The sequence below is a fragment of the Pongo pygmaeus genome, chromosome 1 (assembly GCF_028885625.2).
Source record: "Pongo pygmaeus isolate AG05252 chromosome 1, NHGRI_mPonPyg2-v2.0_pri, whole genome shotgun sequence".
In the NCBI taxonomy this organism is placed as follows: Eukaryota; Metazoa; Chordata; class Mammalia; order Primates; family Hominidae; genus Pongo; species Pongo pygmaeus.
The window spans coordinates 178736959-178756895 of record NC_072373.2 but is presented as its reverse complement, the minus strand read 5'-3'; the positions used below and the strand labels follow the sequence as shown (position 1 = coordinate 178756895).

The following is a 19937-nucleotide window of genomic DNA, read 5'->3' as shown; positions in this document are numbered from 1 at the left end:
ACATTGTAGCATAGCCCAGAAGAGTGAATAGAATTCTAGTAAGCAAAGATATTAGAGGTGTGAGACAAAGCAGCAAATGTAAGAAAATGAGAATGTTTGATGTTTGCTCATTCTACTTGCCAGAATTTCACAAAATCCCTTGCCAACAAAATTTCACAAAGGCCCTGACTCAGTGACTGAGCACGGTATTCCAAAAACAACAACAACAAAAAGCCCTAAAGACAATAAACAAGATAGAACACATTTTCCCATATCTCCAGCTTAATCACTGCATTTTTAGAAAAGGCAAGTTCAGTGATTCTAGTCGTTGCCTCTTTCTGCACATAAGATAATGTCCAACAAGATTAGTGATTATGCCTCCATAATATATAACCAGATATGCCCTTACACCCAAACTTTAATGAGATTTTGCTCTACTATAACTTATAAGCACATACAAAACTGCCGCCACCAATTTATAAACTGTGTCTAAAACCCTACTTTGAAACAGTCTAACAAAGATTCTCTAAAAGACTCTCCTAGGTAACAGTCCTCAGTAAGACTTCTAAATAAAACTAACTTTAATTCTTTAAAAGCTCCCCTGTCCCATTTTTTTTTATTTTTTATTTTTTATTTATTTTATTTTATTTTTTGCTTAGTTGACAGAGGCTGATAGAATGGGTGAAGATAGTTGGGCACTATGGCTCATGCCTATAATCCCAGCTGCTTGGGAGGCTGAGGCAGGAGGATCCTTTGAGGCCAAGAGTTCAAGACCAGCTGAGCAACATAGCAAAACCCAGCCCCACACCCATCTCTAAAAGAATAAAAAATTAGCTGGGCATAGTGGCCTGTGCCTGTGGTCCTAACTACTTGGGAGACGGAAGCAGGAGGACCGCTTGAGCCCAGGAATTTGAGGTTGTAATAAGCTATGATCATGCTACTGCTCTCCAGCCTGGGCAACAGAGTGAGACCGTATTTCTTAAAAAAAAAAAAGGGTGAAGATAATACCTCACCAAATGATATACTACCTACCCAAGTTATTGTACTTTTCAGGAGACTTAATTACTTGAGATCATGAATTGTTTTATCCTTGCTCATATCCCAAACGTAGTACCCCACGCATATTGGGGCTCAGCAGCTACCTGAGCAGTGTCTCAGCAGTTAATCTTGTAAACGTGGTTTTTGTGAAATGTTTTTATTTCACAATAACTTTAAGAGAAAAGGAGGCCTTCCTGATTATAGAGGTTACTTTTTTTTTTTTTTACTTAAATTGCAGAACAGGCAAATAACCACTTTCTTTTGTATACAGGCAGTAATATATTCATAGTTGTTTGTATCTTAAAGGAGAAGATATGACTTTAGGAGGACAGATTCCTAAGCAGTGGATCAGGAATGGTAAGGTATAGGAGTTTTAGAAAGTTGTCCTAAAAGCTACTTCTTGTAGTTTAGATTGTGTGAGTCACACTGGAAGAGTGAAATCTTTTGAATAACTTCATATTCTTATTCAAATGTGTATAATATAGAAAATGTGACTAGATATGTAATAAATGAGCAAAGATGATAAAATCCTGAAAATGTATTTTATGTACTAGATAAATACTGTTTTCCTCTGTGTACCTTATATTGTTTCCATATAAACCAGACATTATTGGGAATTAGGAGTTACCAGTAATCTCTTCTCTACTAATTTTCTCTGGCAGATTGTTCTCTGGATTAGTAGAACTAGTTTTCTCTGTTAGATTGATAGAACATGTGACATTGGTGTTTTCATGTATGTCAGGCATATTGTACAGATTATCTCATTTAAATCTCACAACCTTATAAGGCCTAGGTACTGTTACCATCTCCATAGGTAATATTATCATCCTTAGATTATAGATGAGAAAAGTAAAGCTTAGAGAATTTAAGTATCTTGCCCAAGGTCAGAATGAATAAGGTCAAAGCTACGTATCAGACGAGGATTTGGACCCAAGAGTCAGCCCTCTTGGCCTTTACACTGTGCAGCTTAAGAGATACTAAAAAGCAACAGCTTTGTGGGACATCGGGGTGGCTTAGAGTAGTGTTTTCCAAACTGGATTGCAGTCCATTAATGGATTATAAAGGTCTATTTAGTGGGCCCAAGTCAGCATTTTAAAAAAATGAATTACAACAGACAGAAAAATATCAATGTGTATGGCATATAATAAGAGCAAGCACTCTTTTCTGAAACGAATATTCTAGTTTATATGTATATGTGTATGTACACATATGTGTGTATATGTATGTATGAACTGGGTGAAGTTATAAAATGTACTTCTTATTGTGGGTCACAGTCAAACAAAATTTGGAGCCCACTGGCTTAGAGGATGGAAAGCAAGCTGGAAAATATAATGAATAGAAGTGGTAGTTGCTAGAGAAGAAAGTCTAGAGATAAGCTGAATGTACAAATAACATTATTAAAAAAAGGGAAGAGGAGTTAACTTTATATATTTGGTAAAATACTGTAGTACTCAAAGTTGTTTTAACTAGCTCATTAAGTTAGGCCCTTTTCGGTAGGGATTCACTCAGAGTTAGTATAGCTTTAATTTTACTTCTAGAGAGTTGCCTCTGCGGGTGGTTTTGAATTGTGTATATCATTACTGTATTTTTATTTCTCATATGAACAATTTGTTGTGATTGAATAATAACCAGACATCTCTGATACTTCATAGACACAAAGCCCTTTTTTCTATTAGATCCATTGGAGTAGAGGTTTGTTTACTGACATGCTAGGAGAATGGGAGAAGGTGGATTAGATTAGTCAGAATAATATTGACTCTTGAATTTTCAGCTGGAAGGGAGAATTTAGTTCAACTTCCAATTTTAAGGTGCAAAATGAATATTCATTTTTTTGAGACTATCATAAAACAGCATAAAAATACATATTCAGACAATACAAGTGGCTTATTAAAGTCAACACTAGAAAGAAGTAGCAAAGCTACATGTATACATTAGTCCTGCTCCTGCTCCTGTATAGTAATTTTCCCTCTTTTTTTGTATAGTATAGTAATTTGCCCTCGTTTGCTTAGTCTGTCTTTTTTACCTGGAATGTCTTCCCTGTCAGTGCCCCACTCCTTCTCCACATACCCCCACTTTTTTCTGTCTCTCTCTCTCCCTCTCACCCAGACACACACATATACACTCACATACCTTTGCCTCTAATTTCCACTCAGTTTTAAAACTCAGCTTTAATTTCCTTGCCTCAGAAGCTTTCCCTGAGTTCACCTTTACAAACACAAATGTCTTTATTTATTTTGATGCTCAAATTGTCCTCAGTTTGACCAGAGGAATCCTATTTAAGCTGACCTCTGTGTCCTTTTAACATGCCCCTGTCATTCTTTAGGTATTTCCTTACTTTCTGGCACAAAAAGACATTCCAGGCTCATTTTATACCTTCTCTGTCCTAGTTCTGGAATCAACCATTTTTCCAAGGAGCGCTGGTTTCTTCTAATGGAGATGATATTTAGAACAACACCCAGTGCTAGGTGTAGTTACTGCTTATAAAGTGTTATGGCTCCCAGGCCCTCTAGAGAGCTAAGAAACATATGAATGTTATGTACATAGAGCTAAGACACATATGAATGTTACATACATAGGGGTGTGCTTGTGTGTACACATGTGTACATCCATGTTCATATTTATTTCCATATGTATTTATCTACATGTATATTGAAAACCATGATGAGGTCATGCTGATACCTCCAGTTACAGTCTATCACAACAGAAATAATTCTGTTTTTTCCCTTACTATATTTAACTCCGTTTTCCAAAAGTGAGAAAAACTTTATCTTTGTTGTATTTACTTATTTGATGAATCCTTCTGTATGTAATTATTTTCCAATCATCCATGTCCCTTTGTAAATGTCACCATCACTCCATTCAGCCTTGGAAACCTTGTGCCATGCGGAGCCTGTTCACTGCAATGTGGACACCTTCCTTCTTGGGTTCTGACTCCTCATATTGGACTTTTCCATTGTATAGCTTCCCTTTTCCTCTTGCTTTGGGCTCTCATGCCCTATGCTAGGTTGTGCCTTTACATGATGCATGCCCTCTTCACCCTACTCAGGCTCTAATGTCCTGAGCCGGATCTTCCACCTGTTTGGTACAGTACTTTTAACTAAATTACAGAGCTCATGTGAATTTTCCCTCTAATGCTCCTTTTCTGTTCTAGGATTCAATCCAGGATGCCACATTGCTTTTAGTTGTAATAATTCTTTATTTGTTTTTCATCTTTCATGACCTTGACATTTTTTATGAGTATTGGTCAGTTATTTTGTAGAATGTCTCTCATTTTGGATTTATCTGATATGTTCTCATGATTCGATTGCAATTGTATATTTTTGGCAAGAATACCACAAAAATGATGCTGTTCCTTGTCTCGGTGGATTGTATTCTGAGGTATAGGATGTCAATTAATCTTATTACTGGAGATGTTAACCTTGATCACTTGATTAAGATAGTGTACCAGATTTTTCCATTATAAAATTATTATTTATTCATTTGGGGGAGATACTTTATTCTCTTGTGGGAGATACTTTGAATCTGTGCCAATTTCCTGTTTCTCCTCACTTTTGCCCACTGATTTTAGCCATCAGTGGATCTTGCCTGATGTAATTATTGCTGTGGTGTTGGTCTAATGGTGATTTTTAACTTTTGTCAGTCCTTCTACACTTATTCATTGTAATTTTTTTTTTTTTTTTGAGATGGAGTCTCCCTGTTGTCACTCGGACTGGAGTGCAATGGCATGATCTCAGCTCACTGCAACTGCTGCCTCCCCGGTTCCAGCAATTCTCCTGCCTCAGCCTCCCGAGTAGCTGAGATTACAGGCACCCACCACCATGCCTGACTAATTTTTGTATTTTTAGTAGAGACAGGGTTTCACCATATTGGCCAGGCTGGTCTCGAACTCCTGACCTCAGGTGATCCACCCACCTCGGCCACCCAAAGTGCTGGGATTACAGGCGTGAGCCACCGCGCCTGGCCCATTGTAATTCTTCTAAAGGAAGAGATGTCCCATCTCCCCTATTTATTTACTTATTCAATTATTTTATATTAATATTGGACTTGTGGATATTTATTATATTCTATGGGTTATAGTCCAGTACTCTGTGAATTTATTTACCTAAAATCATGAGTTCATACTGAAACCTCCAATTGTAGTTCAACATCACAAGGTTTCTTCTAACCTTCTCCCTTTCTGTATTTCTAATTTTTTTCTGATAGTAAGAAACCTGGTTCTCATTATCTATAATATATTCACTTGTCTTTAGTTACAGAATTGCTAACATGTACGCCTATGAAAATCAAATTTACTAACTAGAGTATTGTATTTGTATATGGTTCTTTTTTTTTTTTGGCCTATCCTTTCACTATATAGTCAAAATACTGTTTTTTGGTTTTTTTTTTTATACTCTTAAGTTTTAGGGTACATGTGCACAACGTGCAGGTTGGTTACATATGTATACATGTGCCATGTTGGTGTACTGCACCCATTAACTCATCATTTAACATTAGATATATATCCTAATGCTATCCCTCCCCTCTCCCCCCACCCCACAACAGGCCCCAGTGTGTGATGTTCCCCTTCCTGTGTCCATGTGTTCTCATTGTTCAATTCCCACCTATGAATGAGAACATGCAGTGTTTCGTTTTTTGTCCTTGCGATAGTTTGCTGAGAATGATGGTTTCCAGCTTGATCCATGTCCCTACAAAGGAGATGAACTCATCATTTTTTATGGCTGCATAGCATTCCATGGTCTATATGTGCCACATTTTCTTAATCCAGTCTATCGTTGTTGGACATTTGGGTTGGTTCCAAGTCTTTGCTGTTGTGAATAGTGCTGCAATAAACATACGTGTACATGTGTCTTTATAGCAGCATGATTTATAATCCTTTGGGTATATACCCAGTAATGGGATGGCTGGGTCAAATGGTATTTCTAGTTCTAGATCCCTGAGGAATCGCCACACTGACTTCCACAATGGTTGAACTAGTTTACAGTCCCACTAACAGTGTAAAAGTGTTTCTATTTCTCCACATCCTCTCCAGCACCTGTTGTTTCCTGACTTTTTAATGATTGCCATTCTAACTGGTGTGAGATGGTATCTCATTGTGGTTTTGATTTGCATTTCTCTGATGGCCAGTGATGATGAGCATTTTTTCATGTGTCTTTTGGCTGCATAAATGTCTTCTTTTGAGAAGTGTCTGTTCATATCCTTCACCCACTTTTTGATGGGGTTGTTTGTTTTTTTCTTGTAAATTTGAGTTCTTTGTAGATTCTGGATATTAGCCCTTTGTCAGATGAGTAGATTGCAAAAATTTTCTCCCATTCTGTAGGTTGCCTGTTCACTCTGATGGTAGTTTCTTTTGCTGTGCAGAAGCTCTTTAGTTTAATTAGATCCCATTTGTCAATTTTGGCTTTTGTTGCCATTGCTTTTGGTGTTTTAGACATGAAGTCCTTGCCCATGCCTATATCCTGAATGGTATTGCCTAGGTTTTCTTCTAGGGCTTTTATGGTTTTAGGTCTAACATTTCAGTCTTTAATCCATCTTGAATGAATTTTTGTATAAGGTGTAAGGAAGGGATCCAGTTTCAGCTTTCTACATATGGCTAGCCAGTTTTCCCAGCACCATTTATTAAATAGGGAATGCTTTCCCCATTTCTTGTTTTTTGTCAGGTTTGTCAAAGATCAGATAGTTGTAGATGTGTGGCATTATTTCTGAGGACTCTGTTCTGTTCCATTGGTCTATATCTCTGTTCTGGTACCAGTACCATGCTGTTTTGGTTACTGTAGCCTTGTAGTATAGTTTGAAGGCAGGTAGCGTCATGCCTCCAGGTTTGTTCTTTTGGCTTAGGATTGACTTGGCAATGTGGGCTCTTTTTTGGTTCCATATGAACTTTAAAGTAGCTTTTTCCAATTCTGTGAAGAAAGTCATTGGTAGCTTGATGGGGATGGCATTGAATCTGTAAATTACCTTGGGCAGTATGGCCATTTTCACGATGTGGATTCTTCCTACCCATGAGCATGGAATGTTCTTCCATTTGTTTGTATCCTCTTTTATTTCATTGAGCAGTGGTTTGTAGTTCTCCTTGAAGAGGTCCTTCACGTCCCTTGTAAGTTGGATTCCTAAGTATTTTATTCTCTTTGAAGCAATTGTGAATGGGAGTTCACTCATGATTTGGCTGTTTGTCTGTTATTGGTGTATAAGAATGCTTGTGATTTTTGCACATTGATTTTGTATCCTGAGACTTTGCTGAGGTTGCTTATCAGCTTAAGGAGATTTTGGGCTGAGACGATGGGGTCTTCTAGATACACAATCATGTCATCTGCAAACAGGGACAATTTGACTTCTTCTCTTCCTAATTGAATACCTTTTATTTCCTTCTCCTGCCTGATTGCCCTGGCCAGAACATCCAACACTATGTTGAATAGGTGAGAGAGGGCATCCCTGTCTTGTGCCAGTTTTCAAAGGGAATGCTTCCAGTTTTTGCCCATTCAGTATGATATTGGCTGTGGGTTTGTCATAGATAGTTTTTACTGCCTAATTTATTGAGAGTTTTTAGCATGAAGGGTTGTTGAATTTTGTCAAAGGCCTTTTCTGCATCTATTGAGATAATCATGTGGTTTTTGTCTTTGGTTCTGCTTATATGCTGGATTACGTTTATTGATTTGCATATGTTGAACCAGCCTTGCATCCCAGGGATGAAGCCCACTTGATCATGGTAGATAAGCTTTTTGATGTGCTGCTGGATTCGGTTTGCCAGTATTTTATTGAGGATTTTTGCATCGATGTTCATCAGGGATATTGGTCTAAAATTCTCTTTTTTTGTTGTGTCTCTGCCAGGCTTTGGTATCAGGATGATGCTGGCCTCATAAAATGAGTTAGGGAGGATTCTCTCTTTTTCTATTGATTGGAGTAGTTTCAGAAGGAATGGTACCAGCTCCTCCTTGTACCTCTGGTAGAATTCGGCTGTGAATCCATCTGGTCCTGGACTTTTTTTGGTCGGTAAGCTATTAATTATTGCCTCAATTTCAGAGCCTGTTATTGGTCTATTCAGAGATTCAACTTCTTGGTTTAGTCCTGGGAGGGTGTATGTGTCGAGGAATTTATCCATTTCTTCTAGATTTTCTAGTTTATTTGCATAGAGGTGTTTATAGTATTCTCTGATGGTAGTTTGTATTTCTGTGGGTTCGGTGGTGATTTTTCAAAGTTACTTGATGTTTTAGTTTGGGCTGCTATAACAAATTACATAGATTGTGTAGCTTAAACAGCAAACATTTATTTCCTCATAGTTCTGGAGGCTGGAAGTTTAGATCAGGATGCCAGCATGGTCAGGTTCTGGTGAAAGCTTTCTTCCAGGTTGCACAGTCAACTTCTTGTCCTTATATCCTCATGTGTTGGAAGGAGAGTGAGACAGCTCTGAGGTGCCTCATCACATTAAAGAGGGTTCTACCCTCATGACCTAATTACCTCCCACAGGTCTCACCTCCTAATACTATCACATTGAAGGTTAGGATTTCAACATAGGAATTTTGGGGCAACACAAACATTCACTCCATGGCACTGAGGTTCGATTATGTGAAATATTATGGTTCTGAGAGGCTGAATGTATACAAAAAGATATATTCAGAGTGCCGCTACCTCCTTAATTCTTACTAATCTGTTCCTATTCTTCCTGGCTTCCCATCCTTTCTCACCTGTGGCTTGTAAGGTAACCAATTTATTTAGTTTTCTTTAGAATCTTTATATTTCTTTTGCACAAATAAGAAAATACTTGTATGTTTTCTGATATTCCTTTTTTCTTATAGTAAAGACAGACTTCACTTTTTAAAAATCTTTTATTTGATGATATATCTGAAAATCACTCCAAATCACTAAAGAAATCTTCCTCATTCCTTTGTTTTTAAGAGATGGGGTCTCACTGTATTGTCCAGGTTGGTTTCGAACTCTTGGGCTCAAGTGAGCCTTCCATCTCCTGGGGCTGCAGGCGTGTGCTGCTGCAACTGGCTTTTATTCTTTTTGATACCTGCGTAGTATTCCTTGATTTATTCAACCATTCTCCTCTGTATGAGTATTTAGGGTGTTTCCTATACATATACATATATTTTTTTTTCTTTTTTTTTTTTGAGATGGAGTTTCGCTCTTGTTGCCCAGGCTGGAGTGCAATGGTGTGATCTCAGCTCACCACAACCTCTGCCTCCCTGGTTCAAGCGATTCTCCTGCCTCAGCCTCCCGAGAGTAGCTGGAATTACAGGCATATGCCACCACACCCAGCTAATTTTGTATTTTTAGTAGAGATGGGGTTTCTCCATGTTGGTCAGGCTCATCTGGAACTCCCAACCTCAGGTGATCCGCTGCCCTCAGCCTCCCAAAGTGCTGGGATTACAGGCGTGAGCCACCACGCCTGGCCCCAATATTTTAAAGTTACAAAAAATGTTGTAGTAAATAACCTTATTCCATATATATTTTTGTATTGTTAGATGTTGATCGATTTTTTTTCACATATTCAACCAACTTTGTATTTCTAGAATAAACCCAACTTGGACATGATCTTTTAATTTTTTAAGGTCATGGTCATTCATTCATTTCACATTTTATTCTTAGTACATTCCACTGGGAGAGGAAAGAGTCATGCATCAGTATATAGATTGTGCTATTCTGTTGTAATGTTTTCATATAGGATTTTTGCATGTCTATTTATTCTGTTAGATTTGCCTATAATTTTTCTCTAATAACAGTCTTGTCAGATTGGTGTCAAAGTTATGCTGGCCTTGAATAAGAGTTGGGGAGTGTTCACTCTTTTTCCATTATCTGGAAGATTTTGTATTAGAGATTGGCATTATTTTTTTCCTTAAGAATTCTCTGGTGAAGGCTTCTAGGCTTGGATTTTTCTTTGTGGGATGATTTTCAATTATTTTAATATTAGAGTGTTTTTGACCTACCAAAAAGGTACTTTCCTGTGGCCCAACCTAACAGTTATAGCACTATCTAGGTTTTTAAATTTGTTATTGTGGTAGTTTTGGTAAATTGTATTTCCTTAAATAATATTTTCTACTTAATTAAAATTTTCAGTTTTATAGTCAGGGAGTTATGAGTATGTGCATCAGTTGTGATGTCCTCTTTCTTATTCATGACATTAATGATCTGTGCCATCATGTTTGTGTTGTCTTCGTCCCTTCCTCCTCCTGTCAGTTTTGTTAGAAGTTGATCAATTTCATTAGTTATTTTTAGGTAACCAACTTAGGCTTTAGTAACCTGTCTATTGAACGTTTGCCCTCTATCTCATTAATTTATGTTCTTTATCATTTCCTTTTCTACTCATCTTGAACTTCTTGTTGTTTTCAGCCTTTTTGCTTTTTTATATATATGCATTTAATAGATATATGAATTTTTATATATATATGCGTTTAAGGCTACAAATTTCCCTTTATGCACTACTTTAACTGTATCCAATGAATCAATATGTCATATTTTCATTTATTCAGTTCTACGTGTTTTCTAATTTCTAGTGCAGATATTTTTTCCTGACCTATGGATTATTTAGAAGTATTTATTTTTTAAAATTTCAAAACATCTCAGTATTTTGTTTTATTTTTCTTTCTTTCTCTTTTTGGCTGCATACAGGGGACTTTATTGATGGTACATGACAAGGTGGGGCCTTCCAGGCCCCTCCCTCTTCAGGGGATCTGGCACGGAAACTGTGTCAAGAAGAGATTTTTGCATGTCTGTTTATTCTGTTAGATTTGAGTGCAGCAGGTATTGCCCAGCAGCTGAGGTCCTCTCTTGTCCTTTAGTGCTCTTACTGGGGCTGGTGGTCCTGGGCACTTACTCCTTGGAGGCCATGAGGTCCACCATCCTGTTGATGTAGCCAGATTCATCTTCATTGTCATACTAGGAATTGAGCCTGACAAAGTGGTCATTGAGGGCAGTGCTGGCCCCATCATGGAAGATGGAAAAGTGGTTCTCACTTAAAGTCGGAGGAGACAACCAGGTGTTCAGTATAGCTCAGGATGCCCTTTAGGGGGCCCTCCGGCGCCTGCTTCACTACCTTCTTAATGTCATCGTATTTGGCAGGGTTTTCTGGATGGCAGATCAGATCTGACACGTAGATGGTGGGGACTTGGAAGACCATGCCAGTGATCTTCCCATTCAGTTTGGGGATGATCTTGCCCACAACCTTGGCAGCACCAGTAGATGCAGGGATGATGTTCTTGAGAGCCTCATGGTCGTCATGCCACAGTTTCCCAGAGGTACCGTCTACCCACATCTTCTGGGTGGCAGTGATGGCATGGAGTGTGGTTATGAGTCCCTCCACAATGCCAGAGTTGTCATGGATGACCTTGGATGGGGGTGGGGTGATCAATTGGTGGTGCAGGAGGCATTACTGAGGATCTCAAGGCTATTTTCTTACTTCTCGTGGTTCATGTCCATCACAAACATGGGGGTGTCAGCAGAAAGGACGGAGATGAAGACCCTTTTGACTCTCCCCTCTAAGTGAGCCCCAGCCTTCTCCATGGTAGTGAAGATGTTGATGGACCCAACAACATAGTCAGCACCAGTGTCACCCCCATTTGATTTTGGTGGGATCTCACTCCTGGAAGATGGTGATGGGATTTCCCTTGATGACAAGCTTCCCATTCTCAGCCTTGATGCTGCCATGGAACTTGCCATGGGTGGAATCATACTGGAACATGTAGACCATGTAGTTGAGGTCAAAGAAGGGATCATTGATGACAACAATACCTGCTTTGCCAGAGTTAAAAGAAACCCTGGTGACCAGGTGCCCAATACAGCCAAATCCGTTTATTCCAGCCTTCATTTTCACCATGGTGTCTCAGGGACACGGCTGGTGCTGCATGAGAAGGGGCGGCTGTCTGTCAAATGAGAGGAGCAGAGAGCATCAAAAACCCTAGTATTTTCTAATTTATCTTTTTTTTCTTTTTTTTTTTTTTATTGGTTTCTAGCTTAAATTTCCGCTATGGTTAGAGAATATATGATTTCAGTCCTTTGATATTTGTTGAGACTTGTTTTAGGGTCCAATATTTGGTCAGTTTTTAGAAATATTCTGTGTTCTGCTTAAAAAGAATATCTGTTTTACATTTGTTGTATTCAGCATTGTGTATATGCTCATTAAATCAAATTTTTTCATCGACTGTTTAAATCTTCTATGTCCTTATTAATATTTCATCTGCTTGCTTTATTGATTAATGAGAGTGATGTATCATGTGTCACTTGTAAGCATCATATACTTTTACAAATCTTAAAGCCTTTGTATTTTAATTAGCACGTTTACTTCACTCACATTTAATTATTGATTTTTTAGGCTTAAACATTTGCCGTCTTACTATATGCTTTCTTTCAGTCTTGTATATTTGATTTCTTTTTTCTCCTTTCTTGTCAATTTTTGGGTTATCTTTATTATTGGATTTTTTAATTTTAGAAGTTAAACACTTAAAAAGCTTTTCTTTTAGTGATTATTTTAGATATTATAACATGAATCCTTCAGTTATCAAAATCATTGATAATTTTATCTTCTTCCCAAACAATGTAAGAAACTTAAAACTTTTTATTCCATTTTCCCTTTTCCAATCTATATGCAATTGTTTTGTATATACAATCTCTATGCAGTTTAATTTTGCATATATTCATTTAAAATCCCATGAGAGCCTTTTGGTCCCAGCAGCAGCAGAGCTGAGCAAGCGGCTCCCTCCCTCCGCTGCCCGCTGGCCAGCAGGATGGAACAGGCCACACTCCTTTGTCAAGGACTTACTGGCCGGAGGCATTGCCCTCGCTATTTCCAAGAGGGCAGCGACCCGAGTTGAGCCAGTCAAGGCACTGCTGCAGGTGCAACAAGCCAGTAAGCAGATTGTGGCGACACCGTACAAAGGCGTGGTGTGGTGGGCTGCAAGGTCCACATCCCCAAGGAGCAGGGCACTTGTCCTTCTGGAGGGGCACTTGTCCTTCTGGAGGGGCACCTGGCCAGCACCATCCACTGTTTCCCCATGCAAGCCCTCAACTTTGCCTTTAGGGATAAGTACAAGCAGGTCTTTCTGGGAGGTGTGCATAAGCATGCACAGTTCTGGAGATATTTTGCAGGCAACCTGGCTTCCTGAGGGGCGGCTGGGGCCATCTCCCTGTGCTGCTTCTACCCCCTGGAATTTGCCAGAACCCGCTTGGCAGCCAATGTTGGGAAATTGGGCACATAGTGGGAGTTCAAAGGCCTGGCAGACTGCCTGGAGAAGATCAAGGCTGATGGGATCCAAGGCCTGTCCCAGGGCTTCAGCTTCTCGGTGCAGGGCATCCATATGTGCTGGGCAACCTACCTCAGCGTGTATGATACAGCCAAGGGCATGCTCCCTGACCCCAAGAACACCCACCACATGGTGAGCTGGATGATTGTCCAGGCCATGACAGTGGCCCATGTGGCCTCCTACCCACTCCTCACAGTGCAGGCAGATGGTGATGCAGTCCAGGTGCAAAGGAGGTGATATTACGAACACAGGTGCCCTTGATTGTTGGCAGAAGCTCTCCTAAGATGAAGGGGCAAAGCCTCCTTCAAGGATGCATGATCCAACATCCTCACAGGCATGGGGCCAAGTCTGGGCCTGTATTATGAGCTGAAGAAAGTCACCTAAGTGCATATGTCTCCTCCATAGAAATGGCAACCCAGAGAATCATGTAGAATACTTAACTATTACAGATTATGGACCTTCAAAAAATTCCAGTCATCTTTGTCCTGGCCAGAGATCATGTCTGTAGAGGGCTGAGGTAGGCTCTAGAAAAGGAGCTCGTTGTGATCACATTCCCCATTGGCACCTGATTCCATGTATTGATTACTGGGGGGTGGGAACATCATGACGTCATTGTGAGCACACAGGCGAGGCAACTCCAGCTCAGACCTAGAGTCCAGATGCTTATAGGACCTGAGTTGTGTTTAAGTATTTATTTAAATAAAAGGAATTGTATTTCCCATTTGTACTTAAGCACTAGCTCTTCTTTTACACAGTGAGTATTTGTAATTATGTTCTGTGTTAGGCGTGCTGCTGCAAAACAATAAAAACAGGACACTGAGAGCCAGAAAAAACCCCACAAGATATTATTAAATATTATGATGGTATGTAGAGAATATTTAGTTTTAGCCACATACTTATAATTTCTGTTGCTCTTCATTCTGTGCAGCTCCTACCACCTTCCATCAGGCATTGTTTATGCCTAGAAAAGAATACTTTTTAGAATTTTATTTAATGAGCATCTGCTGATAGCAGATTCTGGTTTTGTCAGTCTGAAAATGAGTTTATTTCATCTTAATTCATAAAGGATATATTTCAGTAAATTCTAAATTGACATTTATTCTCTTTTAGCCATTAAATGTCGTACTCTGTTGTCTCCTGGTTCTCATTGTTTCTTTTGAGAGCCTACCTGAAATTAATTGTTGTTTATTTGAAAGTAACCTGTCCTTTTTCCTCCCTGGCTGTTTTAAAGATATTTCCTGTATCTTTGGTTTGCAGTATTTTTACTGAGATGTGCCCAACTTGTGGATTTCTTTGATTTATCTTGCTTGGGATTCCTAGGACTTCTGAATGTCTTTAATCAGTTTTGGAAAATTCTCAGCCGGACAGTGCTTCCGTGCCATGCTCTCTTTTGTCTTCTTCTGGGGTTCCAATCACATGTGTGTTAATTTTCTCATACTCTGTATTGCTTACCCTTTCTTCTATATTTTCTGTCTCTTTGACTTACTGTCTTTTGTTCTGATGGATTTCTTGTAACTGCTCCCAGTTCTGTAATTGTCTCTTTGGTTGCACTTAATCTGCTGTTGAACTCATCTGTTAAATTCTGAATTTTGATTATTTGTCACTTTTGGAATTTATATTTGATTTGATTATTTTATAAATCTAAGTGAAAAAAAAAACCCTAAAAATAAAAAAGGAAAAAATTATGTCATTTATACAATAATCTGGAGCTCCTGTTGATGTGTTTCTGTTGTCTTTTGGTTCTCGTTTATGTGTGGTTTTGTCTCCAAAAGTGTCTCCATTTGTGTGTACTTGGTTATCTTTGCTTATGTGCTAGACATTGTATTTTAAAAATTGTTTATGTAAACTTAATTTAGCAGCTAAGATGTTGTTATCTTCCTACAGAAAAGATTTTCATTTGCTTTTGCTAGTAGATGCCTGGAATCACTAAAAATCTGTGATCATTTAAATCAATTTCAGGCATCAAGATTTTTCTGGGCCACCTATATGACCAAGCAATTGTTTTAATTCTAGTTTATCACTACTCCCACAGAGAAGCTGTTTGGGGTCCCAACTAGAACATGGACTGTTACCAGAGCTCCCATTGTTGGTGGGCCCTGGCTTCCAACTTCTGGCCTGAAAAGGCTTGTGTGGTTGTTTTTTGTTTGTTTTTGTTTTTTATTTTATTTATTTATTTATTTTGAGACAGAGTCACCCTCTGTTGCCCAGACTGGAGTGCAGTGGCACGATCTTGGCTCACTGCAACCTCTGCCTCCCGGGTTCAAGTGATTCTCCTGCCTCAGCCTCCTGAGTTACTGGGGTTACAGGGACCTGCCACCATGCCCGGCTAATTTTTGTATTTTTAGTAGAGATGGGGTTTTACCATGTTGGCCAGGCTGGTCTTGAACTCTTGACCTCAGGTGATCCGCCCGCCTCAGCCTCCCAAAATGCCGGGATTACAGGCATGAGCCACTGCACCCAGCCGGTTTTTTTTTGTTCTTAAATTAAAGAAGTTTTAGGTTCACAGCAAAATTGAACAAAGTAGAGTTCTCATATACCAGCTTCTGCCACACACTGACAAGCTTTTAAGTGCATTGTCCAGTCTGCATTTCCTCTCCTGGAATTTGCAATGCCTCCATGAGAAGTGTCCCTAAATACAAAGTTTATCTTCTAAATTTTTTGTCTTCTCCCAGATCTTGGCTTGGTAATTCTTTATTACCTTGTTGGTTTGTGATGCCTTCAACCAGTTGTTTTTTAAAAATCAGTCTAGCTTTTCTACTTGTTTTCAGTGGGAAGGTTGGTCTGAACTATGTAGCCTGCTATTATTGAACACAATTATTCCCTTTCTTATAAATTGTTGCAAGTAGATTGCATATCTGTAAAAAATATTAATAGATCAAGCTGAACCTATTAAGGAAATGGTACAACTAAAAACCTTTTCTATTAGCCATCATAGTTTTAAAATGATACTTTCAAATATGGAGATATATTATAGAAATTAAACTTTTAATTTTAATGTATAATCTTTTATTCCAGCTCGTGATGCTGATGAGCGAGAGAAATGGATCCATGCCTTAGAAGAAACAATTCTTCGACATACTCTCCAGCTTCAAGTAAGGGTCTTTACATGGTTTCCAGATAGTTCATTAGTTGTTGCTTTCTTTTTTGTCTGTTTTCTGTTTTTTTTTTAAATAACTGTGATATTATGCAATAGGAGCTTATAATTTCTGAGTTGCTTATTTTTCCTTTACAGTTATAGTAAAGTTATACTCATTTATTTTCTCCTGCTTTCTGCAGGGTAAAATACTGATTTTTGTCAAGAAACAAGACAGTGCAAGACAATGTTGAAAGTGAAATTCTATGTTAAAATATGCCAGATTCATTTTAAAAATTTAATATGTGTAGTCAGTTATCGATACAACCAAATTACATAATTATGCATGATAATAGGTAAATACTGAGAAGTTCACCTCATTTTCTTGTTAAAGGATTTGGCTATTACCGTATGTGTCAGTTAGTACTCTTTCGTATGGTAGTGAAAGAAAACTCAACCCAAACTGATTCATGAAGAAGAAAGTAAGTCTGGTTAGATGTGGTTTGAATTAGGTAATTCATGTCATGAGGACTCAGATCTCCCATCTCTATTTCTACGTTCCACTTCTTTTGCATTGGCTTCATTTTCGGTTAGGTTCTGCCTTGGTGGTGGTAAGGTGGTTGTAGCAATATCAGCCTCCCATTTTTGGAACCGAGTCCATAGGAGGCTATTCTTTCTAGACCTTAATAGGAGTAACACAATTATTGCTCATCACCTTAGCTTTGGCCATGTGTCAAATCCTGACCAGTCACAATTTCACAGTCTAGATTCTACCCTGGAGCTGGGATGTTACTGGCCTCACTAGAAACACATTGCTGATAGGGTAGAAGGTGTGTTCAGCCTACCCCACCCGACCCACACCAAAGTCAGAATAGGGAAAAACAGATGTTGGGTGACATGCAACTAATGTCTGCCGTACTACACTGAAGATATTTTTCTATGTTTATTCTCCAGTGAAAGAGCTTATATTTGTGGCACATAGTGGATTTTGTTTTATTTTAATTTAGAAAATTTAATTGTAGAAAACATGTTTTATAACCCTTTCTCTCTACTTTGTTCTATATCAGGAATTGACTTGATTAGATAAGGTGGCATAGGGTATCTTAGGCCCTACAAGATAGTAAACCCCCCATCACTTGAAAGTGTTCAGTAGAGGCTTAAAAAACATTATTAAAGGATGTGGTTATTAGGGGACTTTAAGAAATGAATATGAAATTGAAGTAGGAAATCTTTAAGCTACTCTGAGTTATGCTTTTTAAAAGCAATTTGTAATTCCTGTAGATTTCTTTTAAATTTAGGCAGTTTCATAAATGACTATAGCATCATTTTAGCAAATTTGTGATCCTGTAAGAGGAGGATAAGTGTTTTTTGTTTGTTTGTTTGTTTTTTGTTTTTTTGAGACAGAGTCTCACTTTGTACCCCAGAAAGTAAATCTAGTTAGATGTGGTTTGTCTCGGCTCACTACAACCTCCACCTCCTGGGTTCAAGCAGTTCTCCTGCCTCAGCCACCACACCTGGCCTAAGAGGGGAGGATAAGTGTTGTAATGATCATGTTAGACTGAATGTGGCAGATGAGATTTCCCGCCCCCGCCATGGTTGGTTAGACTGACATTCAACATTCAACAAGAGCCACCTGCCCTTGCAGGCATTTCTGCCACTATACCCCTACATAAACCTTCTAGAGTGCTGTTGCTTACTTGCTTTCCTTCAAATACGTTTTTTCATTTGTGGCCTCCACATTCTTGTGTGTGATGTCCTTTCTCTGTGAAATGTCTTCTACCCTTTTTTTCAAACCCTAGTTTAGAACTGACCTCTTCTATGAACCCTCTACCGACTGACCTTTCCTTCCCCAATCCCCCAAGTTCAAAATGATGTTTCCTTTGAATACTATAGTATTTGCACAATTCACTATCTCCTTATCATATTCTTCTTATTTGTTGTCAGCTGATGTTGACATCATAAGTTCAGATTCCTAACTAGATCCAATATTGGAATTTTTCAGCTTTTGCTAAGAAGAGAGCTTGTATGTCTTTGGGAATAATGGGCAGAAAAAGATAACTTTGAGAAGTCTTAGACTTCTAATAGCTTTGATATTTAAAAGTACATGTAATACAAGAGGTTTTTTTCCTACACTTAATGCATGGAGAAGATAGGACATTTAGAAATATGGAATTAATGTTCATTTGACTGGCAAAAGATTACCTTCTCAGACGTAGCAAAGTGTGGTAAAGAACTTTGCTCTAGAGCCAGAATGTCTGTGTTTGTATCCCAGAGCCCACCACTTATATTTAACCATTAACATTCAACTTACTGTCTCTGAGTTTCAGTGGCCTCATCTATAAAATGAGGATAATAAGAGTACCTACTTCATAGAGTTGTTTTAGTGGTTAAATAAACTATTGTAAACTTGCTAGAACTTGATAAACTAATATTGGATGAGAACTGGTTGAAATAATACCTGGCTATAGTAAGAACTTGGTAAATGTTAGTTGCCATTACAATGCAACTACTGTTCCTACCATTCCCTCTGCCAGTGCCTGGTATTCAGTAGCACTCAGTAAATGTTAGTTAAATGAAGAAATAACTGAAGGAATGAATGAACAAACGGTTGATGTAGAGATTGCTTTTCCATTGTTGTTTATTGAATATTTTGAGGTGTATAACATACTGTCTGTTAGGCACTGTGGGATGGGCACTCACGGAGCTGTCTTCCAAAGGGGTATAGGAGAGGAGACGCAGTGATCTCAGCAACCTACCTTTAAAACATATCCTAATATCTACTGCCATGTTAGGTTCTCTTCTTTTGCTTTTTTTTAAAAAAAAAATTCTCACAAAACTCCCCCCACCCACTTCAGTTTATAGATGAGGAAGCTCCTACTACATAATAGTGCTTCCCAGTCTAATTCTTGACCTCATTGTATTTATATGTCCTTTTTTTTTTTTTTGACAGGGTCTCACTCGTTGCAGTGGCACAATCCCAGCTCACTGCAACCTCTGCCTCCCCTGCTCAAGTGATCCTCCCACCTCAGCCTCCTGAGTAGCTGGGACTACAGGCATGCACCACCATGCCTGGCTAATTTTTGTATTTTTTTGTAGAGATGGTGTTTTGCCATGTTGGCCAGGCGGGTCTCGAACTCCTGGGCTCAAGCCATCTGCCCATGTTGGCCTCTGAGAGTGCTGAGATTATAGGCGTGAGCCACCATGCCCAGCCATGTTCTCCTTTTTCATTGAACTTTATCTCTGCTTTAGCCATTAAACTTCACTGCATTGGTCTTGTCATTACTAAGAGCTGAACCACCTGCAAAATATTAAGTTAAAAAGTGTTTTCTTCGACAACAGTTTTCTTATCTTCATCTTCCTCTATCACTTTACTTCTGAACTTTTCTTCTCTCATTTTGATCTGACCCCTACTTCTCTGTTTTTCCTGGCCATTTAGTACTTTCTTGTTTTGCTCATCCCATTTCCCAGTGGAGACCTTCTGGTCTGCTGCTTTATCATTGCTTTTGTTAGAAGACATACAAATGGCAAGGAGGTATATGAAAAGGTGCCTAACATCATTGATCATCAGAGAAATGCAGACCAAAACTACAATGAGATATCATTTCACTCCAGTT

General features: G+C 38.7%; 1 protein-coding gene and 1 pseudogene across 8 annotated transcripts in view; one reads left to right on the top strand and one right to left on the bottom strand.

The window, feature by feature from the left end:
* Positions 1-19937, top strand: part of OSBPL9 (oxysterol binding protein like 9) — a 172244-nt gene that overhangs the window by 80823 nt on the left and 71484 nt on the right. For all 8 annotated transcript variants that reach the window (XM_054488137.1, XM_054488116.1, XM_063656126.1 and 5 more), the window contains one exon: positions 16266-16342. In XM_054488137.1, the coding sequence (XP_054344112.1) occupies positions 16266-16342 (77 nt within the window). The remainder of the gene's footprint in view (positions 1-16265; positions 16343-19937) is intronic.
* Positions 10759-11827, bottom strand: LOC129036690 (glyceraldehyde-3-phosphate dehydrogenase-like; annotated as a pseudogene).